Raw genomic sequence first — 24,749 nt, 5'->3', positions numbered from 1 at the left:
GCACCATTTAAAATGTTCAGCTCTTCATCTGGTGTGGATTTTCTTAGGCTGTGAATGATGGGAATTTCCATTTTTTTCTTACTAAAAAGGACTGGTGAAAAATACTAAGTACTCCAGTACTGGATGGTGTGGGGTTTTGCATTAAGTTTAGTATTTTCATTGAAAATATCACTGAGTACGTCATCATGCACAGAATTCATATTGCCAGGCCTGACTTCCCTGCTTGGCATTTTTTGTTCTTTCTCCTTTTCTCCCTGATGTTTATCCTCACTTTATATTCCTTTTTGCTTGGTTTCTTGTTTCTCCATTCTCCTGCAGATCACTCAGTGTGAATGGGAACCTGCTCTGTCCTGCAGCATTTGTATGCACACCCCTTCCAGTAGCAGCCATGGTTTGTACTCAACTGGATGTAGTCAGATGCAGGACAGACATCTTTGAGACCTTCTGGTCATTCCACGTTTTTCATGTTCTGTCCTGCTGCTGTATTTCTTCTTTCTTTTCTTATGCTCTTTGTAGATGGAACTGAAATAGTGAAGAAAATACTTCTATTTGCTTTGTACACAGCATGTTGGTTCGTTCTTATGGTCTTCTGAATATTTGTCTCAGTTCTTCTTACACAGTAGGAAGAAAGAAAATGCATTAGAATAATGTGGTCCTGGAATAGCCAAAGCAAGCAAGGAATGTTGGGTGGATACAGTATCTTGAAAGAATAGGGTTAATATTTTAATTGCATGTTTTAAGATGATGCTATCTCTTTAACTAAAGCCTACAGATATTTAAGGCTAAATTATGTTTTCAACATGCTTGGTCTTCAGTCATGGAATGAGCTTTCTTGAACAAAGGGATGTGCCAGTGTGGCTTCTGGAAAGCTGAGTGACTCAGAAATCAGCCACTTCCTCGGGTGGGTCATCTGAATGGGGTAATGAAAGCTTGATTTGTCTGAGTAGATGCAGTCACTTACTGGTGTGGTAAGAAATTCAGATCACTTGGTAACATTCAGTTTGTTTGAAACAGTTTTGCCTTTTTGGGAGTTGGCTGTGACCCAGAACAGTGCTGGGGATTTGCCAGGTCTCAGTGCTTGGAGAGCCCAACTCTTAATGCAGTTATCTGCATCCATGCAGGTCAGCAACCATAAGCTGGGACCTGTTGGGAAATCTGAGGAGCTAAGCTGGTTTGCCCTGTTGGTTTGAGTGTAGATAGTTAGTATCACTAAAATGCAGTAGCATAAACTTGTGTCTTTCTCCACCATCAAGCAGGAGAAGCTTCACTGATGCAGACAGCAGCTTCTGATATAGAAAACCCTTAGAAGTGAGATTGTTCCAGTAGCAGGTCACTTAGAATAATCTGTGAGCTGGCAGGACTCAATTATAGCTTGACAGTGGGAGCGCTGGGAAGCATTTGAGAAAGTTTGCTATCCCTGCAAATGTCTTGGGAAATTGTGAGAATTTTGTAGGAGCAGAGTTGGCACATTTACAGAATTGTTGAAGGGTTTTGTCTTTTGGTTTTGTTAGCATGACTGTAGTCAGAATCTAAGAACATTCTTCCAGATATCCCTTGACCTGCTTGAACCCACAGTATGTTTTAACTGTTACTGGGCGTTGTCAGTCATTTGTGTTGATCATGCAGATTCTCACTGTCTGTGTGGAGGTGATTCAGTGGTGATCTTGGCAAAAAATTAGCTTCCTGCATGGGAAATTGTATTTGCAAGTTTGTACCTAAATAGTACCTAAATGAACTTACTGTTGAATTGTAACTACAATATAACTTCACTACTATATGGTGGGCATATTACCAAAAATTACAAGAAGCCCTGCTTTAGTAATACAATAGAGAGCAGTCTGATCCTGATTCCTCTTGCTTTATGCCCTGTAGAGAAAAATAGGAATAAATGGGCATCTAAAAAGAGCTCCCAAGAGGTGGTTTGGAGAACAAGGGCATACACTGTGTATATATTTGCAGACAAGGAGAGAGCATTCATGCTAAAGAGTGTGGTTTCAAAATAACATCCCACCTGGTGTTGGTGAACCTTGTATCCTTAGAAGCTAAACTCTTTTTCCTAGTTTAGCTAAAACTGCCTCAGAGCTCACAAGGCCTTGCTTTCAGGAACAGGTATTATATTTTCAGCACTTCTTACAGTCCCTTGTTGTTAACAATGAAAAAGCAGAGTGAATTGCTACTAAGAATTAATTCCTCCTACAAAATTAATTGCTATGAAGTATAATTTTATTCTGTTTATTTCCTTGTCTAGATTATGTTTGGACAGATGCCCTGCTTTGTCTACTCAAACATGAAAAACTAATAAAAATATTAAATTATGCATTAGGAACAGGCAATTAATAAAGCAGATGCCAGTGGTGGTGTTTGAGGCAAGCTAGAGTAAAATACTGGTGATAGGAGAGAGACTGCTGGTTGTAGGTATTTTATTTTTCAAAACTGGAACAAATAAATGGAAGTACCTAAGGAAGAAACGTCATTAAGAAGTTGGCCATGATATAACTGAAGGATGTATGTGCATAGAATAAGGTTTAAACAGACGTTCTGTACAATTACTTTTTGCAGGCTCGGTGATGCGAAGGACAGATTTCTTGTTTGCCTGAAGTTAAATCCCAGCTGACCTGTCACTACAAATTGACAGTTTTTCAAACATGAGGCTTGGTGGAGCAGCTTCTTGGTATCTCAACTATGGAAGGCCAACTTTGTGCTAATGTGGACACTCCTGTGAAAAATCCTCCAGGAGCAAGCCCTCAGTCCTTCATTGCTTTGCTGAAGGTTCACCGAGAGCTTCTGGTCGGTAGGATCCGAAACACGCAGTGCTTGATTGATAACTTGATTAAGAACGACTACTTCTCCACTGAGGATGCAGAGATCGTTGTCCAGTTTCCTACTCAAGCAGATAAGGTATAATTTTCTTTTTTTCTAGCCAGTGAAGCTTTTGGTTACTTTGGTTACTCAGTTTATCACCAGATTTTAAGGGTTCATCTGACAATTTTACATCTAGTGCGTTTTCTAATCTTTGTTGTTTTGGAGTTTTCCCACCCGTTCTTCCTGGATGAGTGTCTCCAGCACATCCCTTTCCAGCTCGGCTGGCACTGCTGGTTATGCCCGTTGGCAGCTGTAAGAATTTAGCAGGGTGATAATTGCTGTTCTGTCCCTCCCAGCTGCGGCTTTGTCCTCTGATAAAGATGTGGCCACATGGTTGTTAGAGTATAGCAAGGAAAATCTGCTTAGGATGCTGTGGGATAGATCATCCTGCTTTAGGAGAGACAGAAATGAAATGTTGTTTTAGAAGTTAATGATTGTTTGTTGTCTGTATGAACACCTTCCTTATTCTTCAAAGACCTATGTACGTTGTAAATGTTTCTGTGGAAATTTGATGTATCCTGGCATATTTGGGGTTTTAATTCATCTTTGGACATCATTTGCAAGAATTATTTCCTTTCATTAGGAGAAAATTACGGTTTACACAGTTGGTCTTTGCATCGTATCTTGAAACAGCTGAGGAGGTTGTTTCCCAGACCAACCAATCAGGCAGCTTCAGAGCCCTGTCACTGTTGGTCTTTGCATCGTATCTTGAAACAGCTGAGGAGGTTGTTTCCCAGACCAACCAATCAGGCAGCTTCAGAGCCCTGTCACAGTTAGGGGCAGGCAAACCATAAAAAATTCAAAGACCTTGGACTTCACCAACAGTGCAGATTTTCATAAAATAATCATTCTTGCTGGCATGTTGAAATGGTAACACAGTGCTCACACTGTGTGTAGGGTCAAAGCTGAATAAATGCACACTGTATGATTATCTCAATTTCTTATTGTTCAGCATAATATGCATGGTTGTATGCAAAGCTGAGGGGGAGGCCATGCATCAGGAGTCTAAGCAGAGACAGAGAGCAGGCCACAGTGGTGTAAGTGAAGTGGACTCTGTGGGAGCTTCTCTGGAAGGCATAAAACTGCTTTTTAGAGCATACAAATTGTCAGAAAATGCTCCATGTTTGCTATGCTGCATATACATCATCCTGATTTAAGCTTACAAGAGACCCCAGTCTCTGGAAACCCTTTGTCTGGCTTAGAACTGCATTCTTCATTCATTTCTAGCAAGGGGATCCTGACATTCAAAATGTGCCTGCAGATGACTGCTCTGTCTTGCAGAGGGTTTTGTACTAGGACTGCCTTGTGCTGGTGCACAGAGATCACCCTCTGCCTTGCCCATGGAGGTGACACTTTGTGCTGAACTGCTCCAGCCACTGACTGGTAGCCATTAGTTTTGGTAATAACTGCAGGCAGAGGGGCCATTGTACAGAGAGAGCCTGGAGAATTGAGTTGCTGTGTTGGAAGGAAAAGTTGTACTGTTTTGGCTCAGTGTTAAGGTCCAGGGAGGGATTCAGCCTACCCTGCTCTGAACCTGGCTGGATCCTGAGGTAAATCCAAATGTGACTAGAGTATTTACAAAACAGAATCTTGTAAATGTTTGAATTTAGGACACTGAGAAACCACCTCTATTTTCATTTTAAACAGTACAAGATTTAAAATACATTATCCAGCCAAGCCAAGGAAATCCTTTGGGTTCCCTGTTGAGGAGTGGTATTTATCCATTTTGTTTCTGGTTAGTGTGATTGAGCTACAAGTTCAGACCTTAACTTGCAGAACTAACTCTCTCACGCCATTCAAACACAAATGGCAGTTGGGTTTTGTGGTGGCTCCAATTCAGAGCTGGATTTTGATTTCACCTTTTTGAAGCACTAGTTTTGATTCTGGCCCCCTGCTCCAGTCCAGAAAGGATCCTAAAGCAGTTGACAAGTATTACTGTGATAAAATGCTGTGTATCAATGATCTTTCCTCTGGTGTTTCTTCAGGTTCGCAAAATTCTAGACTTGGTTCAAAGCAAAGGAGAAGAAGTTTCGGAATATTTCATCTATATCCTGCAGAAAGTCACTGATGCTTACTATGAACTTCAGCCTTGGCTGGATGGAATAGGTTATGAGCCTTCAGAGAATATTTGTAGTAAACCTGTGGTAAATACAGATCCAGGTAAGGTCATGCATCTCTATCCCTTCCCTTAGAACTGCCCTGCTATGTAGGGAAGCTCCAACCAAGTGACAGGAGAGTAAGAGTTTAGGCAGGCACAGCCAGGGAAAATTAAAAGGCAAAATTAATCAGCCAAATTATAAGGCACACTATATAACACAAGGGTGATATTGATAAATTACATCCTGTTTTGTTAAACTCAGGCTCTTTCTGCAGGCTCTTGGTTGTGGGTATGTAACACAATGACAGAACCATCTTGTGCCAGCTGTCTAGGCCTATACTACAGTTTATTAGCAACACTGTGTTGTTTTGGCCATGGACTAGCCAGTATTTCATGATGAGAACAGTCAAGCAATGAGGCAGGTTGCCCAGGGAGGCTGTGTAGTCTCCGTGGGGGTTTTCAAGATCCAACTAGGCAAAGCCCTGAGTAACTTCATCTGATGTCAGAAATAGTCCCATTCGCAGCAGGAGGTGGGACTAGACCTTCTGAAGTCCCTTCCAACCACAGTTATTGTCATCCTAAATTATGATTTTTAGCAACCCTAAAAATCAGAGTTTAAGTATTGCAGAAATTATTTCCTCTGGAGAGGTTTTTCCATACTACATAAATATAAGAATTACTTTGTCCCCGTCTGAAGCAAATTTCTGTTGAAAAGCACAGGCCAACGTTGTGCAATAACTGAGATTGTCTTGTGGGTTTTTTGTCATCTTAAAAAAATCTTTTGAGGTGCCTGGTACTAGGTTTCTAAAATGCATGACTTCTATTTGCAGTAAAATAAAATGACTAAAGAAGTTAAGCAAGAATAACCACCTAACTACAGTTCTCCCTGGTAGAACTGCAGTTAGAATATAATTACAGTGAAATCAGTGACCAACAACTCCAATAAGCCTTTGCAGAGAATTAAGCAGCCTTTATCAAAGGGTCAGGGACTTGGCTTTGAGTCTCAGCTGAAGGATAGCAGCCCCTTAAACCAGTGCAGCATCAGAGCTGGCTTTCAGGAAGTGGTGGCTCACATGTGACCTTTCTTTAGCACCTCAATTTCCCAAGTGGGTGATGATGGCAGCACAAATAGAATTAATCTGCCAAAGAACCCTTTCCACGTTAGAATTACTTTTGTTTATTACCCTCTCTGAGTTCCCAAAGAGGTGGGTCATTGTATACATAGGTTTTTAAATAATAGTCTCTTTAATAATAGCTCACTGTCTTTTTAGTTAGCAGGTATTCCCAGAAACTCAGACATGAACTGGGACGGGACTCCAAGTTTTTTATGTTGTATGCTCAGAAGGAGGAGGTGCTGCTTGAAGAAATCTACTCCAACAGTATTATGGAGCTGGTCAGCTTTACCAATGAGAGTCTTGGCCACATGCATCAGTTAGAAGCCCTTTTTGATGATGCAGTTGGGTTAATTAATGAAGATGGAGAGACTGTTTATGTCTATGGTGATGCAGGAATTGGAAAATCCATCTTGCTGCAAAAGCTACAAAGCCTTTGGGCCAGGAAGGAACTGGACATAGGGGCCAAGTTTTTCTTCCGTTTTCGTTGTAGGATGTTTAGCTGCTTCAAGGAAGATGAAGCCATATGTTTGAAAGACCTGCTCTTCAAATATAATTGCTACCCAGACCAGGACCCCGCAGAAGTGTTCCATCACATCTTGCGGTTCCCTCATACAGTTCTTTTCACTTTTGATGGCTTTGATGAGATCTATTCCGACTTTGATCTCAGCAGTGTACCTGAGGTATGCTCACCCACTGAACCCATCCACCCCCTGGCACTGCTTGTAAGCCTTCTCAGAGGAAAGCTTCTTAAGGGGTCCAAGAAAATTCTTACTGCCAGGACAGGAACTGAGATCCAAAAAAACATCATTAGGAAGAAAGTGTTGCTCCGCGGTTTCTCCAGGAACAACCTGAAGGAGTACACAGCTATGTTTTTCAAAGACGAGCAGCAAAGAGCACTGGTATCAAACCAGCTGGAAGCTAACCCAAATCTCTGCAGTTTGTGTTCAGTGCCATTATTTTGCTGGATTATTTTTAAATGCTTTGAGCACTTCCACTCCAGCCAGTGGTTTGACAGCCCCGAGCTTCCAGACAGTTCCGTTACATTAACAGATGTATTTTTGCTCATGATTGAAGTCCACCTGAATCGATCTGTGAAAACAAGTTTGCTGAAGAGCAATATCAGGAGCCAAGCAGAGATGTTCAAATCAAGAAAGGAAAGTCTTCTAGCTTTGGGTAAAATGGCATACAAAGGGATGGAGAACTCTTCCTTTATCTTTGAGCAGGAGGAAGTCTCATCAGCAAATATCTCTGAAGAAGATTTGCAATTGGGCTTTCTCAGGACAGTTAAAGGTTACAGTGGCTGTGACAGTCAGGCCACTTATGAGTTCTTGCACTTAACCCTTCAGTCTTTTTTCACAGCTTTGTTTTTGGTTATGGAGGAAAAGGTGGGTACCAAGGAGTTACTTGAGTTTTTCAATGAATGTTCTTCCATGGAGACTGCCCAGCCTACTTGCCTTCGTATCCCCTGGTTGAAGAAACAGCTAGCAGGGGAGGATCCTTTCCAAAATAAAGAACACTTTAATTTTACCAACGTGTTTCTTTGTGGCCTTCTTTCTGGATCCAGGCAGAAGCTCTTCAGACATTTAGTTTCGCCTGCGGTCATTAAGAGGAAGAGAAAAACACTCATCACATACCTTGGGGAGAGCATGAAATCCCGCCTGAAAGGCTACACTCGGTCCAGGCTGAAAAGCTACAATCAGGTGCAGGTGCAGCCCAACTTTGTGTGGATGCTGAGGTGCCTGTACGAGACGCAGAGTGAGAAGGTGGGGAGGATGGCAGCCCGCCGCATGCACGCCAACTACATCAAGCTGGCCTACTGCAACGCCTGCGCTGCCGACTGCAGCGCCATTTCCTTCCTTCTGCACCACTTCCAAAAGCACCTGGCTCTGGATTTGGACAACAACAACATCAATGACTACGGAATAAAGCAGCTGCAACCTTGTTTCAGCAAGCTTGCAGTGATCAGGTAGGAGTCTCTGTATGTAAGAAGGTCCTTGCATATTCTTCGTTTATTCCACAAACCGGCGGGCTGAATGAGTTGATCTCCCAGTGGAGAAATATGAGGATTGGTGCTGTTGGAAATTAATGTTTCAGATCTTCTGAGATCTTTGTTCATTTAGTCACAGGAGCAGAGATAAGCTTTGAATTTGGAAACCAAAATGGAAAGGATGGAAAGAAGTCCTTAGAAGCACAAACTGTTTAAACCTGTAAGTTTAGTTAGCTCCATCTCAATTTTTTTTGTCTCAGAAAAGGATTTTTATGACAGAAGGTGCTTAAGGGAAAAAGGAAACAAAAGGGCATCCTCCATTATCCGAAGATTGCCTGAGGCCATCTCTGCCCTTGGTCATAAGTGATAAGGGAGGCTCTCCTATTCACCATAACTCTTGATCAGAAGCTCTGAATTTCTCGCTTTTGCATCCTGTCAAAATGTCTGGCTTTCATAGGACAAAAACTATCATGTACATCTATGAAAGAATGTAGTTGACACCTTCAGATGTGGTGTTTCTCCTGAGGTGCTGTGAAGGAAGGACATGGCTTAGTGTGAACAGGGAGAATGAACTCCACCTCTAACACCACAGGCCAGATTGTTTCATCTCCAGCCCTTTGAGCTTGTACCATGCAGGTATATCTTATTTGTCCAAACATTTAGGTGAAGAAAATCAGGATCTTTTTTAAAGCTCCTTCAGCCTCATGAGAATTTTTTTTAACAATTGGATTTATTCCTCCTGTTTGGCTGTGCCTTGCCTTGTTTTCCTCTAGGAATAAATCAAAGCCAGTGACTCCTGGTTTTTTCCCCAGTTATTTGCAAATTGACTGACCTCCCAGGAGAAAGCAATAAGGAAACTCCTGGGGAAAATGCATAAGTATATAAGACAAAACAAAGAAGAAAAGGCCAGCCTTTCATTCTTCGTGCCTATCATGTGATCATGCCATACACAGTGTGATCCTAACACCATCCCCAGCACCAAAACAGTCTTTTAGGCTGCCCTTTTAGGATCCCTTTATGGATCTTCAGACGTTGGAACTTTTATTTGTAATGGGCAATTTCTGCAGGTCAGGAAATATTGTTTCCAAGAGTTTAACTGTCCCTTTCAAAGAAGCAGGCTGACCTGATCTGTAGAAATTGGCTGATCTCTCCTGTGTGGTGGTGCATTCCAGAGGGACCAGGTTGCTAACTAGCAAAGGCTAGGGAGGCTGTTAAGCTGGTGATAAGGGACTCTCAGCAGGAAATCTTCGGCTACTGAATTTGTGTGCAAACTTAATGTAATCAAAATGTTTTCATAGGGACAGCTTTACCCAGAAAATGTGATTCATGGCAATTGGAGTGCTTCACTTGAAACTGTCCATAAGGTGAAAAAGCTTGAGAAGTTACCAATAAAAACCCCCAAAACAACAACCCCCCCCCCCCCAACAACTGAGATGAAGCATTTTTATTCTGTGAATGACTGACATTGATTTGCTTCGTGTCTGGCTGGGACAATAAAATTAGAAACATCTAGTACACCCATGGGAGTGCAGTTCTGTTTTCTGGCCAGGGCTTTTCACAACCTTTATTTGGTGAAGCCTGAATGTGTTGTGACTTTCAAGATGCCTGGCTTTCACTCTGTGCTCAGAGAGAAGATTGCAAGACTAGTAGTTTGGACAGCTTGCTTTTGCTAGGGTGTTAAGCAGACTTTCTTCCTGGAATCGCAGTAAACACAGAAGGAGGGTGAGATGTTTATCTGGAGTCTGACTTCCTACATTTTATTGTTCTCAGTTCTGTGGACAGCTTCCAGAGCATTACCTAGGAGATCTAAGGCTTTCTGATTTTTATCAGTTTTGGAGTGAGCAACATGAATGTGAGCTCACATTTCCCTTAACAGCTTTTAATATGTGGCATTAGGACCTGTTAAAATATCAGAGGAAAATGCATAGGCCTCCAGTCATTTGTTAACTCACAGGTTATGAACATTTCCAGTATGTATTGATTCAGACTTTTCATTCCCTTCTTTCCAGGCTCAGTGTAAATCAGGTCACAGATCACGGCGTAAGGATCTTGTATGAAGAACTCTCCAAGTACCGAATTGTGTCTTTCTTGGGGTATGTACCCAGCTGGGAGCAAAACACTCAGCAGTGATACTAGAAAATAAAACTCTAATGCTGTCAGTACTGACACAGCAGAGCTGGGGTGGAAACTACAGTTTAAGGAAAGCAGCTTTTTGTGTCAGAAATGATTCTGTGACAGTTCACTGGGACAAGGACCACAGCATCCTCTCCCATCACACTCCCTCAGAGCCTCCTGCTGGCATCAAACCCTCCTGTGGTACAGTGTGGACCGCTGTCAGGTTACTGAACTGTGTGAGCATGCTAATTTTTATACCAAAAGCCTTCTGCTGTGGAAGGGATAGACTGCAAGCAAGAGAGTATGTGTAGTTAGAGCCTGCTGTTTTCTCAACTGTAAACTGATTTATTTCAACTAGGCAAAGCAGATACAGCTTGGTAGAGACTGCTGTCAGCAACATGCAGTTTCAAGTGTCATGTTCATGATACCAATTTCTTTCAAGAGCTTAATTAGTTCTTAATGAAGTTGAAGCTGGAAGGCACGTTAGCTCTGACTTCCTGCTCTTGGTTAAGTAGCTACATAAAAATGACTTTTTGAAAGGTGAACATGAATACCAAGAATAGCTTTTTTCCTCCAGTGCCCTAATATAAGTACAACTGCTCAGGTATCTGCTCTTCAGTAATATTTGCAAGGGGATTTTATGACTTTTAAAAGACCAAAAGTACATTATGGTGTTTTGTCTTTTGACTTATCTTCTGGCAATATTATTTCTGTACTAGCACAGGAATAAGGGGAAACTTTGTTTGCTTGTGGAGACCATTTATTTTAATAATTATATAAATATTCATGATTTGCAGTCTGGTCTCCTTATATTTTATATCTAGCCCATCACAATATGAATTATATATCAAAATAGAAATACAAGCAACTGTGAATATGTACAAAGCCTCACAGAAAAGATAGATGCTATGTGTGCATCATAAAACATTCAGGTTGTAAATATTTAACAGCAGTAATAACCTATTTTTACCAATGTGATTTTTCTTTAAGCTTATACAACAACCAAATCACTGATGTTGGAGCCAAATATGTTGCAAAATTAATTGAAGAGTGTTCAAGCCTGGAATATGTTAAGTATGTTGGATTGTTTTTCCTTTCTACACTATCCTAATTAAGATTAAGCAACTTGAAAGGGGAGGAAGAGTGGAAAAAAAAGACAAAAATTGTATTTGAAATAAAATATAATTTAGGTTGCAGTTGTATATTTGTGTTGCAGTAGTCTAGCAGTGGATGGCAGCAGGTGAAACTCTTGAATCCATAGTCTTTTCTGGAATACAGTAGTGAGTTAAAGGAGTGCATGAGACCTGTTCTTTACCTAAATCCTGTCTGAGCACATGAGTGAGGCTTAAGCTGTGCATGGACCTTGCTGCTGCTTCCAGCAGGCAAATTCCCTTGGATTTAGTACCAAAATTTTTAGTTCCTGACCTTTTATGGGCCACTGGGGTCAGGCTGTGCTGGTGTCATACCTCAACTCTGGAATTCCCCAAATTCACTTGGTGAGTTGTTCCCTTTAATTCCTGGAACTTCCCCAGATAAGAGTGTCTGGCCAGGCATGTTGGTTGCACATAAAGGTAGATCATTAACCAATGGTTTAATTGTGACCATAGCAGAAACCAGGGGTAACTGCAGCAATCTCAGCTTTTGGAGGGAATGTAGGAACAGGCAGCCAGGGACTTTTGGGTTCTAGTCCTTGTTCTGCCACTGACTTGGTCTGAAACCCCACTCTGGCCATATCCTTCCTACTTGAAATTTTTGCAGAATTTTGAAACCCAAGAGCACTTAGTTCTTTCAGTGCTTTGACAATGCTTTGCTTATTTAATGTAGCTTTCACAAAAAAGCCTGTTGAAAGATGATTGCATTCAGGCTACACAGTAACCCTAGAGGTTATTTTGAGATAGAGTGCGCATTCATGTGCCCAAAGTCAGCCAAACAAGACAGTTTTATGTAAATATAGTGCCTTGGGGGCTGGGGGGAGGGTTGGGGGTTTGGTCTGTTCTTTAAATCAATCTATATGCAATTATCTCTTCCTTGAACTCCAGCCATTTGATATCCACATAGGCCAAAAATAGAAGAGGCCTTGTGTAAAATGCCAGCCAGAGAATGACTGCTGCACTGACCTATGCCACTGCCTAGAGCCCGTGCTTACAACAGAAAGACTTGAAATTATTGCAGTCTGTGCCTATCAGCTGCAGTCTCCTCTGGAAACACACAGTCAAGAAATACTTTGTTCCCTGTGGCATCATGAAACATGCTGCATGTAATTCCTGAGCTCTGTAGCAATTGCTGATAGTATGAATTATATTAAAATCAAAGCTGGGGTCCTTGCCCTGAGGATCAGTTCCTAAAGCTCATTTCTAACATACTGAGCACCAAACCCAAGACTCTACTGTAATACTTCTGATTTTGGAGGGCTGACATGCAAAATAGGCAAAAGACAACATAAAATAATGTCTTTTAGTCAAAGGTCAAGTGCCTGCAGTATTTTTTCACTCTGGGTTAATCTTTGATAACTGCAGGTAACCTGCAGAGTTAATTAGCCTTAAGTACTTGTGTGGCTTTCTGAACTGGTGTTCTGATAGCTGCACAGTTGTAAGTGATGCACCTCATCAGTTTCTGTACTTTGTGCAGAATAGGAGCAAACAAAATAACGAGTGAAGGAGGGAAGTGCCTGGCCCAGGCCATCCAGAAGAGCAAGACAATGTTTGAAATTGGGTAAGTTCCATGCTAAAGAGTAGAAGTTAGGGCTTGATCTTGGCCAGGCACCTGTAAATCCCTTAGGATTCCTTTTTTTCATGCTTACCTTCTCTCCTCCTTCTATTCCTTCCCTCCTCAACAACAGCATTAGAACAAACGAGTGTAGAGGCATAGCCACATTTTCCATGGAAGAGGAGAGCTGCTTTGTTGTTCTTCAGTTCACACAATGTTTGGTTTAGGTTTTGGCATCTGTTTTTTAATTTTTCACTGTTCTGACAGAATCTTAAAGGAGAAGCAAACAAACAAGAGGACAGTATATGGAGCTAGCCACTTTCTTTATGGCAGCGCAACTCCTCTCGAGATACTTGGTTATTTTCAAGTCTGTGTGGTTTTATGACCATTGGCACTGCATCTACTTATTGACTGTCATTGTTACACCTGTCAAACCTTCTGCATCACATGCTGATAAAGTTGTGAGCTGGGAGAATAAAAGGGTATTCACATTGTCCTTTTCCCTTAGGCTGTCCCTAAGTGCAAAGTGCTATAATTGGAGAGAGGTCTGCATGTACTCCAAACCTTTAGTTCCTGCCCTGTTTCTCAGGAAAGGTGCTAGGTTTGATTTATTTATTTTTCCCCCTTTCTGGCAAATCCCAGTTTGTCTTTTCACTCTACAGGAGAACACATCTCTTAAAATTAACACTTGAATACATGGAATTAAAACCTCTGCTTGGCCATTGTGAAAATCACAGTAGACGTGAAACATGGAAATTGGATTTGTACAATCAGACTTTTGGCCTTTAATCTTGTTGTTCTACAACATTTCACAAATACAGTAAGCAAACTGCACACTTCCATATAGCTGGGTCTGCTGTGCTGTACTTGCTGTAATTTCACTGAAGGACTCCTGTTTTCTCCTGTGGAGGAAATGATCACTCCAAATGGACTTAGGATAGCTTGGACAGAAATGTTGAAATAGCAAACTGCACCGGCTCTGAAGGACAAGGAAATTCTGGGGAACTTACTGGAAGTCCATATGTTTAGATACCACAGAGCTCAATTGATTTTAAAAGAGCTGCCAACTAATTACCCATAAGCTGAGTGTGGCTTTGAGTCATCAAGCCAGGATCCCTGTAAAAAACCCAACAACATGGACTCAAGCAGAGGTGTTTTCAAACCTCATAATACCGGGGGAATTTTCAAAGTGCTTACTCTGCATAGAAAGGATTTGACCAGGTAGTCCTAGTTTCTGATCAGATCTCTCCAGCTTGTACCATGTTACCTTCTCTCACAAGATAACCCTTTGTGTAATCAAGCATTGCTTTGCCATTGGAAATACTATTTCTTACCAGTGTGCAGCAAGGTGATCCCTAAAGCATTCCTGCTGCAGCAGGCTGTCTCCTAGAGCTGCCTCTGTGCTGTGGCCTGAGGGTGCTGGTGAGTCAGCAGAGGTTACTGGTGCCACGTGCAGGCAGTGGAACATACCTGCCTCACTGGGGAGGGTACCTGCCAGGTTCCTCACAAGCCTGAAAGACTCTGAAGTAACCAGGAAGGAGGAGAGGGGAGAGAAGCAGGGAGAATGCATTGCCAAGAGTCAGTAGGGCAGCACAACTGATACCTCATGTTCTGCTCTCTTCACTAGGATGTGGGGTAACCAAGTTGGAGACGAAGGAGCAAAGGCATTTGCAGAGGCCCTGAGGAACCACCCCAAGTTAACAAATGTGAGGTAAAACACTGGCAGAGCCAGGCAGCTCGCTGTAGTGCTGGCTTCTCCATCCTGCTGTGAGGCAATAACTCTTCCCACCAAGGGCTGGCTTGGAATGCCATCTGGTATTGCAGCCTTTGTGTGCAGCCAAGAGGCCCGATTCTGTCAAAAAGCCCTGTGCAGCCTTTAGGCACATTAAAAATACCACATGACTGGCATTCTTTCCTCTGTGTGCACCTCCTCCCCTCATGCTGCACAGAGTTGTGGCATTTGTGAAGGCTCATGGTCAGTGGGTGCCATTTTGATCTGGAAGCATTAGCAGGCGGAGGCACCAGCTGTCACAGAATGGGGTTCCCAGTGAGCTCAGTATTAACAGTTTCTATTGAGAAAGTGCAGCAGCTCTCACCAAAGTACTTTGTAGGCCATAATATGAGGGGCTGGGACATTCTTACATTGGGGCTTATCCTGTGCTCCGGTGGACCTACACCAACACACATTCAGTGCTAATGATATGTCGTCCTCACTGGAGTTCAGGGATGGATCTCAAACCAGCCTTCTGGAAGCCATAACACAGGTGAGGTTGGAAGCACAGCAGAAACCAGCCCATTCCCTGCTCAGCTTTCAAATGCTGGCTGGGGATTCAAAGATTTAAAGATGTTTTGGAGTCCCTCCACACCAGGTTCATGTTGACCCTTTCTATTTGTCTCCCAGTTCCACTGGCCTCCACGGTGAGGGCAGCAGGCAAGGCTCCTTAGTTTCCCCACAAGGTGGCACATGGCACTAGTTTCTTCAGAAATACTCTGGGAGTTTGGGGATCTCTGGAGAGTTTATTGCTGCCACTTCAGATCCAGGGATTTCAGAGCTGGTGCCTTGTCCGCTTTTCTGCAAGTGGGTAGTCGAGCTTAAAAATTAAAAGCTGAACAGGTGCAGTGACCTAGATATATTTAAACTTAAAAGCCATCTGAAATAGCCATCTTCTCATAATTGCACAATCCATACAGATGCATCAGACTTGAAAGAAAACATTTTGAACTTGAATCAGAGCTCAGGGATTCTCAGACAAGAGCAAATATGCTGATGAATGTGTTTGCAGAAATAAAGAGGAGTAACTAACTGTGCTGTCTCAAGCTTGGGTTTGCTGGCACTTGTGCAAGGTGAATCCTCTGCTCTGCAGTGTACTTGCTCTTGACTTCATTTCTTATCTCCCACTGGCTAATCTTGCTCCATGATTAAAATTCATAGTAAGCACCTGTGGTAGCTTTATGTGAAGACCAAGGGAAGATAATCCCTACTACATCAGTTTACTTTATTTGCCGTTTTTACGCCCAGGCATGATGGACTGAGAATAACCAGTTTAAGCTAAAGCTAGGAGGGACTCATGCCAATACATACTCGTGCTATTGCTCTGCTTGGTTCCCCTTTCTACATTTTTTGAGGCCTTGCATTATTTTAAGGGGGGAGATGCTTTTTGAACTCCTAAAGCCCAGAACATAACTTTTGACTGGATGATTTTGCCAATGTCTCTTCAAAGAATGAAGGGCAGACTAAGAAATGTTTGTGGTTTGTAATGGAAAGCATTTACTAGCTCATTTCTCCATACACAACAGAAGGTGTTGTATTTGGAAGAAGAATGAAGTATTTGGATGCCTGAAGGACTTAAAGGAAAAAGTGCCCAGTTGGTACAGGGATGACAAACACATGTAAAAACCTGTGTACTGCTAAGCACAACTCTTTGTCCTTGTTAAGAGCCTCAACTCTCAAAATTACTGAGTGCAACTTTACTGTCAGTCCCAAGAGTACAACTCACTGACAGCAAACCTCGTGGACTGTTTGATAGACCTGCACTCAGGCCACAGACTGTGAACTGCTCTCACTTGTAAAAGTTGTAAGGGCTCAGTGGTTTGTGAAGTATGTGAGTCTTTAAAACACACAAATGCTGAGCTGTACATCTGGGAAGCAGATCATCCAGGATATTCCCTTGTATTTGGCAGTGGGAGAGCCAAGCGGTGCTGCTTCTTAGACATTTGTATCTTTGCTTCACAGTCTTGCATTCAATGGCATCACAACAGAGGGAGGCAAGAGTATTGCTGAAGCCATGCAGCACAACAATTCCGTGAAGATATTCTGGTAATTGACAGTGTGGCCTCTTTCTCCTCTGCTTCCTTTTCCGGAGCAAAATGCTGGTTTATGTCCTCCAATCCCATCGCCCTTCCTACTCTCCCTCCTCCTCCTCTCCCTGCTCTCATCCCCTATGCTTTCCCTATCAGCAAGCTATAAGATATCCCTTCGGAAGAATGTGGGCATGAGTAATGGATCAGCAGCACATGTCCTTTGGGATGCATTCCAGTGACCAGTGTCATGCCTCACTCTGCTCCCTCCATCTTGATTTCCCCGTCTTCTCTCCTTTCCATCATCTGAAGTCAAGTTCTTTGTCCTCTTCAGTCCTCTTCAGTTTTTGCACCTCTTCAGTGTTGTCTGGACCTTTTCTCACCACACCTCATTCACCTTTTAGACACTAAAGCATCATGAGAAAGTATCACTAGAACATTGCTCAGAGAAATAAAGATCTGATACTCTTGTCTCTTTTACCTCCAGGGCTTCTCTTCAATATCTCTTTGTGTCCAGCCTTTACAAATTGCTCAGGGCAGGAACAGCACATCCCCCTTTGGCTGTCTAAAGCTAAGTCACAGAAAAGCTGCAGAAACAGGGGGCTGAAAAATAATGTCAACATCCTAAGTGGACATTTTCTCTCCCACTCAGGTTGACTAAAAACGAGCTGGATGATGAGGCAGCAATGAGTTTTGCAGAGATGCTGAAGGTCAACAAGAAACTGGTGCATTTATGGTGAGTTACATTCCACAGTGGCACAGGCTCTTTGGCAGTCACTACATTAAAGCTTCACCTTCCAAGTCTATGTAGGTCACAGTAACAGCTTCTGTGGATGCAGCTGACTGCTTGTAGACAGTTTTAACGGGAAGTTAATAAAGCTGCTGTCTAGCATTTGAAACCCGCTTCCATACAGGGAAAAGTTCAAGCTGTTTCTGGTAACTTTCAAACTAATGATTGATTTCATCTCTCGTTAGGGGAACAGTACTGACCTCAAAATCAAAAGTTTCAAAAAAACAAAAACCCAAAACCCCAAGCAGACAGCTAGAATAGAATAAGGTTATTACAGTTCTTTCTGTTTATTATCATGCTATGAAAGTAACTCTTCAACCAAGAACCTAGGTGACAGACACGTAGATACATGCCACATTTGCCTGATGCTTTCTTTTTGGGCTAGCAGTACACTGATGCAAGACACTCATCTCCAAGGCATCAATCCCCAGGAAACCAGGGATTATTTCTAGCAATCACAGTAAGACTTCTTACACTTCTAAGAAAATGCAGCATTGGCTTTTCTGATGCAGAGGTTGCCAAAGGATGCGGTTGGGCAGATGTGAGCTGTAAAAAAAATAGCCATCCATTCATCTCAAGTGATCAAGAGAACATCAGACATGGAGTCCCTTTGTATACTTTACAAAGACTTGACTGACCACACTCTAGCACACTCCCTGTATTAATTCTAGTTCCAGCCCCTCAGGAAACATGCTGGCTGTCATGGGTGCCAAGTACTCGTAGCCTCTTTTGAAAGCAGCAGAAGCTGTGGTCCCCATCACCCTGAAAATGAAAAGACAGTGGGGGAGTGCATGATTTTTTTGTGCACAGCTGCAGATGTAATTCACTGAGCAGTTTGGGTCGAATTCATAATAAAACTTATCCCAGCCAAAGCAGGCATAGTAATCAAGATAAATGTCTTTGTCATGGCTCAGTGTTGTCCAAAGGTGTCTGCCACTGGACAAATTGATATCCTGCTTTGTTGATCGCACCAGTGGATACCTCCAAAAGGTGGTGACCTATATAGATAGTTGAACTTGAGGCTGAGTTTTTTTCCAGTAGCTGAAAGATTCTACTGGATCCCTTTGCATTTTGATTCCAAGCTCAGAAACTCCTTTAATGGGAATGCCTCCTTCCCTCCTTCCCTCAGAGATTGTTCAATACACTCCAATTTTCAGCCTCGTCCTGAATCCCGAGGGATTCATGCAACCAGTCACATGGAATGGTACAGCTATGGGGCTCACCATGATAGACTGAAAGGTGAGTACTGAATTAAGCTAGGCTGATGAGTATTTTTATACTCATGCAGATGAGTGGCCTCTGTTCATCTTTAGCTAGTGGGATGGTCTACAGTGGTAAATAAGAGTTACCTACTGCTTCATCAATTTCACTGCTTGAGGATCTTATGTATGTTTTTTTTCCTTCCCTAAGCTCAGATGAGACATAATTTGTAGCTGGTAAGTTGGCTTTACTGGGACTTGAACCTGCTCATACCAGAGTCAGAATAAGTGTTTTATTTTTCAAAGATCTTGTTGGTTTGATATACAAGACTGGAGGATTTGGCAGCTTCTAGATCATAACTGCTAAAACACTAGGCCTACACAGGGTCTGTACTCAGAATTTTCTGTACATCACTTAAAAATGTCTCACAGTCTTCTTAGTAAGAAAGCAGAGCTGAGAGGTTTGTCTGTCTCAGTCTAAATACCACAATCCCATACCACTAGTGAACATAACAGAAATTTGTCAGCTGTGTAATTAAAATTGCTCAGCATCTCCAGAATGGAATACTGGAGATACCACATGCAAGATTAAAAGGAAAATATTAATACTCTGAATTCTGTTTCTGAAAGTGTATATGGGCCATTTGACCAATACTGTGTACCATTCTCACAGATAAAATCACAGTCATTTTCTTGTGGCAGCCTGCTCTGCTCCTTAATGTAAAGCTGAGCATAGGTTGTATATGTGCTGCAAATTAATTTGTATGTTAGATTGACATGAAATGCTTTTTTTTTTAGGCTTATCCAGAATCAAATTACAGCCAAAGGGGTGAAGTGCCTCAGCGAAGCTCTCAAGGAGAACACGACTATTCAAGAAATCTGGTAAAGGTCCCTTTCTCAAAGGGTCACTTTGTAAACTTCCTTTAAAACCCTACTGACCTTACTACTTCCCAGCCTAAAAAATTCAGAGCAAGTTTATGTGAGGCAGGGCTTGTAGTTCCAGCTGTGGATTTCAGACAGGTAAAAAGCCACTGCCATTGAAACACTTCCTTGTGTGTTATGAATGTCAGGCGGTTTTCTTGGTTCACATCTGTCTGTACCACTGATTTGCAGAATCAGGGCCTGAATTTATAGACCCAGCTTTGCTTGTTGTTTTTATTTTTAAACTTCTGAACATGTCCGTGCTTTTCAGGACCTAAATGCCAAAAAAGCAGGAGATGGTTACCTTTAATCAGCCTTACTAGTCTGGTTCACAGAATTTGTGCTTGGATTTTTTTGGGCGGTGCTCCAAACGTACTGAAAGTGCTAAGCTACAAGAAGATTAACTTTTTGTAGGATTTGTTTGTTGTAGCTTAGGTGGGCATCACATAGTCACATGTGTACATTTAAGGCAGAAAGCCAAATACCACATTCCTTCCCTCACCTCAAGGAGCTCAGGAGTCAATAGAACTGAGCTGGTTTTAGCACTGCTGCTTTATTATTGAACATGAAATTTATTTTTAAATATATGTATTTGTTTTAGTGAAAGGACACTGAATTCTTGCTTAGAAAGACAATGACTCACTGTCTGACTAGTGTGTTCCCTGGAGATGTGGAAGAGGTACTTTTTCCAAAAGCCACTGTCAGCTTTCATCTACAGAAGAGGCATCAATTACCCCTCAGATCATTCTGAATCTTCAGACTGAAATCTGTCTTTTGATTCTGGCCTGAATGTTCAGAGGCATGCATTTACCCAAGTAATTTCATAAATCTGCATGGTTTAATGGATTTCAACATTTCTGAGAGCAGCACTTAGCCAGGCTGCTCATTTTCAGGGGTGTCGGTATCAACGTAGATTATCTTTACATAGCCAGAATTGAAAATTTTGCTATCGGTCATTTCACATTAATAATGCCTGAGTACTTTACAGAATTTTCTTCCCATGTTGTCATGGAAGACACAAAATGCTCTGGAGACTTTAAATATCTTTAAACCAGCCCACTGCACAGTAAGAACCTTTGTCAACTCTGTGCTGCTTGCTGAAATGCAAACAGCTGGGTTTCCAATGCCAAGTTCAGTTACTGGAGCTTAGGTGTGTGTTCAGGCTTTACTTCTGAGGGAGAAGCCTTGTTCCTTGGATGTGCAGTGGGACAGCAGTGCTGCATCCAGCCTAACACCCATTCCCAGTTGAGAAGCATGCAGCCCACGTGACATTTCAAACCTCTGCACCAAAGATGGTGCACATAGATGATGGGAAACAGTCACTACCTTACTTTCACTCACATCCCTTTTGTTGTACTCCTCCAGCTTGAATGGGAACCCGATAAGCAAAGAAGAGGCCAAAGCTTTTGAAAATGAAGAGCGGATCATTTGCTTTTGAATGAGGACTTTCCCATTTTGCTAAGCTGGTGTTAACAAAGGCTACTCCTACACTTGGACTGCAGAGTTTATAAAGGCATCAATCTACAGTGCTCGTGGCAGGAGAGAGATACACAATAAGCTGCCTTTTTATGAACACACTGCACTCCCTCAGCTCCATCCCTTACCCTGCCTGTTATTTTTAATCCTTTTGGTGAGTGGGAAGTTGCCTGGGTAAATAATTAATGTTTGTTTGGTGCTTTGAAGATGAAATGCAAAGTGTTAACAGACTAAATCCACTGGCAGGTGTATGCATTTTGATTACTGAATTTAGATCTATTCTGTACAGTGATGTAAATAATCTGTTAACTTATTTATATACGTAAATAAAGACACACAAGTATGCATAAAAAAGAAAGGGTGCAAGATGCACAAACTCCACCAGCTCTGAGTATTACCTGCCTCAGAACTGAAAATGAATATATACACAGCTTTACCAGAAGCAGTATCTATAGTAGTTGCTTGGTATGTGTGTTTTGAACATGAATTCCCTCTTCCTGCCTAGAAATTAGGTCCCTCTTTCTCAGGCAGCATCACAGACACTGCTTTTTTTTGTTGTTGGGATTTTTTGGATGGGTAGGAATGGATGCATCAGGCTCAGATTACTTTCAGTAATCTTTTTTTCCCATATCAAAGCCAATCCATTTTCTTTCATGCAACCAGAAGCCCTTACTGCCATCACTGTAAAAGCATAACACGGGCAGTAAACCACTTCTGCTTCAAATTTCCAGAGGGCTGCATAGAAACGGCTGCCTCCTGTTTCCACAGTGTTTGTTCTGGGGAGGGGGCCTGGAGAGAAATGTGAACAATTAATTAGCAGGCTGTTCATTGCCTTGGCTCCTGGCCTAGGCTCCGTGCTGGTGGCACTACACCAATGTCACGTTGCCCAGCATCAGTGGGGAGAAAGGACAATTGAAAATCAACTGCGTCAAGTAGAAATCCCTTCTCCCAGCAACAGGAAAGCACACAGGAGGATTGAGATTGGCCTGGAAAGCTTTTAGTCTATGCTTGAATCAGTGGACAGAGCAAGGCAAGGGGCAGTAGTAATAACAAGGACCAGCAATAAAACATTATCCTCCCCCAGATGATTATTGTTTAGGGAGTGTAACTTTAGAGGCTTTAAAAGAAATCAGTTAGCAAAGGAGTGGGGTATTTGATTATTTTTTGTGGGAGCTTTATAAACTCAAACTCTACCCCACAGTGTAGGGGGTAGAATTTGAGTTTATAAACCTAAAATGGAAAAGTGGGAGCCATTTTCCTTCCTTCTCCCATGTTACCATCCCCGTCCTCCCCTCCCCCTCCCCCCAAACTTCGAGAAACAATTCTCCGGTTGCTGACTAACCCACAAAACCTTGGTAGGTTGGAAGAAGAATCTCCAGTTAAAATGCCAGACCAATGAACCCTCACCTTCCCATCTCCCAAATCTGCCCTATGAAGCAAAGAAAGTGTTTGCTTTGTAGGTCACAGCTTCTCCATTTCCTATGTGGTAGAAAACCTTTCCCAGCCCTCAATTCTGTCTACTCCCTTCAGCTTCCTAACACATTTTCAAATACTCACCGTGCTTCTCACAAAACCTGCAGCTATAAAGAAAAAAAAAGGGAAGAAAACCAACTTAGTTATTTTTTAGAGGCTTTTCCTCTGTGCCTGTGGTATCAACACTGATTTTTCACAGGGAGACAGATGAGGTTTTTCAACCATGCCAGAGGGAACTCAGCTAACTTGAATGATTTCTGCACCTGAGCCATTTGTTTACTGAAGCAAAAGGGCACACAGTTACAGATGAGCTGGATTTCAATTGCCTAAACATTTGCCAAAGCAAAGCCTTTAAAGACGTCTCAGTGACTTTAACAAATCTGAGACTTATGCACCTTGTCAGAGTGTGTTTTGCCAGCCTACTCTGATGGAAGGGAGAAGATACTGGTGCAAGGAAGAGCCTTCACCAGAGGTGTCATTTGCCTGTGTTTGAGGAAGTGTGCTCCTACTTTGCTCTAATCACAGAATTATTTGCTCATTTACCAGGTAGAAAATACATTTGAAATGACAGTTCCTGTCCTTGTTTCACTAATTGACTAAAATAGCTTCCCCCAAACTTTCCAGTGCAGTCACATACGCCCGTTTTTTTGGGCTAGAGCAGCCTTTGTCATTGTTTGTAGTGAGAAGCTCAGCCCCTCTTGCAAATCTTGTTCCATACCTGGCTGTTACAAGCTGGGCATCCAGGGGGTGTTTTAAGGGACAGCAGCATTTACAGGGCTGCAGCAGCTAAATGCAGCCTCAGGATAAGTGGTGGCAGGATCAAGCCCAGCTCCATATAGGACAGAGTTTGGCACTTAACAAGATTACAGTGCCAGAGACAGAGCAAGTCACAGCCACTCCTTCCAGAGGTGATTTTGGGCAGCAAACGCTTGTTTGGACTAGCCTGAAGGTCTAAGCACAGCTCACTCTGGGTTTAACAAAACCAAGGGGTTTCATAGCATCCTGCTCCCAGCTCACCCAGAGCTTCACAGGGCACATCACAGCTCTGGGAGCCATACTGGGCAAACCGGTTGCTGCTCTGGGAGCAGCAGGACATCCCTTGTTTATCTGCACAGTATTTCTGGGCTGAAGCTCTTCCTAGTCTTACCGGCCTGTTTGTAAGGAGCATTGGAGCAACACTTCTGCAGCTTGGAGGGAGAGTCTTGTTTACTCAGAGACAACTGTAACTTTTTTCAGACTTGTTTGTAATTTGCTGAAGCCTTCTCTGTACACTGTGTCGTGTTTTTCCACTCGTCCGCTGTGATAATAAACAGCTTTTTAAAGAACAAGCTGCCTGCAAGTGCTTGGGCTTTGCTGAAGCCCTGTCAAGCAGGTGCTTGGCTGCATCAAGATGGGACAGTGACACCCCAAGTAATTCTGGCTGCAGCAAGAGAGAGGAGCTGCCACAGCTGGAGAAAGCCTCTCACAGCTGCCACTGCCTATGAGGGGCCCTTCCAGCAGCAGGTGCCAATCCAGTTAGGGGCAGCGAGAGAAAGCACAGTGGTGCATCAGGGATGTGCTGCAGGCATGCTGCACCCCTGGAGTCCTCCTGCCACACTGACTGCAGGAGCTCTTCTCATTTCCACCTCCTGCTGCTGGGGGCAAAGACTTGCTGGCTGGAGGTGTCACCACTTGTATTGGGCTGGTGCAAGCTGTGTGTGTTTACTGGTGCCAGATAACTCTGCAGCCCTCAAGGAAGCCCTGCTGTGACACAGTGCAGTCCTGCTCCAGTCAAACACTGCCAGGTCCTCAGGACAGGGTGTTTGTCTGAGCCTGGTGTGGCTCACTGTTGGCACATGTGTCTCCAGGTGCCAGACCACAGTTTATGACTTGCAGGGTGGTGCAAGGCCATTCAGTCTTTGCTCTTCCACCACAGCCAGGGCAGGATCCCAATCCCACTGTTCCGTGCCTAGGGAGTGGTACTGATGCCGAAAATACAGCAAGACACCTGTTGCTGTTGACCTCGTTTCAGAGAGACGAGACACGCTCTTTTCAGGAATGAAAAAAGCTTTATATTTTTACATCCCTTTGTATAAAGTTTTATAAAACCTCCCATGTCTATCTCCTGTTGGTCAGTAACAAGCTGTTACCCCGTGGTAATTGATCAGTCTTGGACAAGGTGTCTACATGGAAGAAAGGGTGGTTTGTGAGATACTGTTTTCATTCTTAA

At 42.7% G+C, this 24,749-nt stretch overlaps 1 protein-coding gene across 4 annotated transcripts; it reads left to right on the top strand.

Moving 5' to 3' along the window:
* The first annotated feature begins 831 nt into the window (after positions 1-831).
* Positions 832-23,804, top strand: NOD1 (nucleotide binding oligomerization domain containing 1). Of its 4 annotated transcripts, XR_014616760.1 has the most exons (14): positions 832-901; positions 2,560-2,898; positions 4,848-5,022; positions 6,232-8,041; positions 10,072-10,155; positions 11,168-11,251; positions 12,806-12,889; positions 14,511-14,594; positions 16,617-16,700; positions 17,169-17,417; positions 18,629-18,710; positions 18,882-18,907; positions 19,469-19,552; positions 20,957-20,972. XR_014616760.1 is itself a non-coding variant. In XM_084221871.1 (12 exons), exons 2-12 carry the CDS (start codon positions 2,683-2,685, stop codon positions 21,027-21,029), a joined length of 2,862 nt encoding a protein of 953 aa, XP_084077997.1. In that variant the 5' UTR covers positions 832-901; positions 2,560-2,682; the 3' UTR covers positions 21,030-23,804. The 4 variants fall into 4 exon arrangements, 1 of the variants encoding a protein (XP_084077997.1); XR_014616758.1 differs by lacking the exons at positions 18,629-18,710; positions 18,882-18,907 and adding an exon at positions 22,740-23,804 and having other exon boundaries at positions 17,334-17,417; positions 20,957-21,221; XR_014616759.1 differs by lacking the exon at positions 18,629-18,710 and having other exon boundaries at positions 17,334-17,417; positions 18,887-18,907; positions 20,957-20,975.
* Positions 23,805-24,749: the final 945 nt, after the last annotated feature.

This window comes from Fringilla coelebs, assembly GCF_963513975.1.
Source record: "Fringilla coelebs genome assembly, chromosome: 1".
Lineage (NCBI taxonomy): Eukaryota > Metazoa > Chordata > Aves > Passeriformes > Fringillidae > Fringilla > Fringilla coelebs.
This window is presented reverse-complemented; position numbering and strand designations above follow the sequence as displayed.

What these genes read in the sequence shown, in the direction of transcription:
- NOD1 (XM_084221871.1), top strand. Translation starts at nt 2,683, where the DNA reads ATGGAAGGCCAACTTTGTGCTAATGTGGACACTCCTGTGAAAAATCCT. An exon ending in AGCAAGCTTGCAGTGATCAG is followed by an intron (nt 8,042 to 10,071) that starts GTAGGAGTCTCT and finishes CCTTCTTTCCAG; the next exon opens with GCTCAGTGTAAATCAGGTCA. An exon ending in ACGACTATTCAAGAAATCTG is followed by an intron (nt 19,553 to 20,956) that starts GTAAAGGTCCCT and finishes GTACTCCTCCAG; the next exon opens with CTTGAATGGGAACCCGATAA.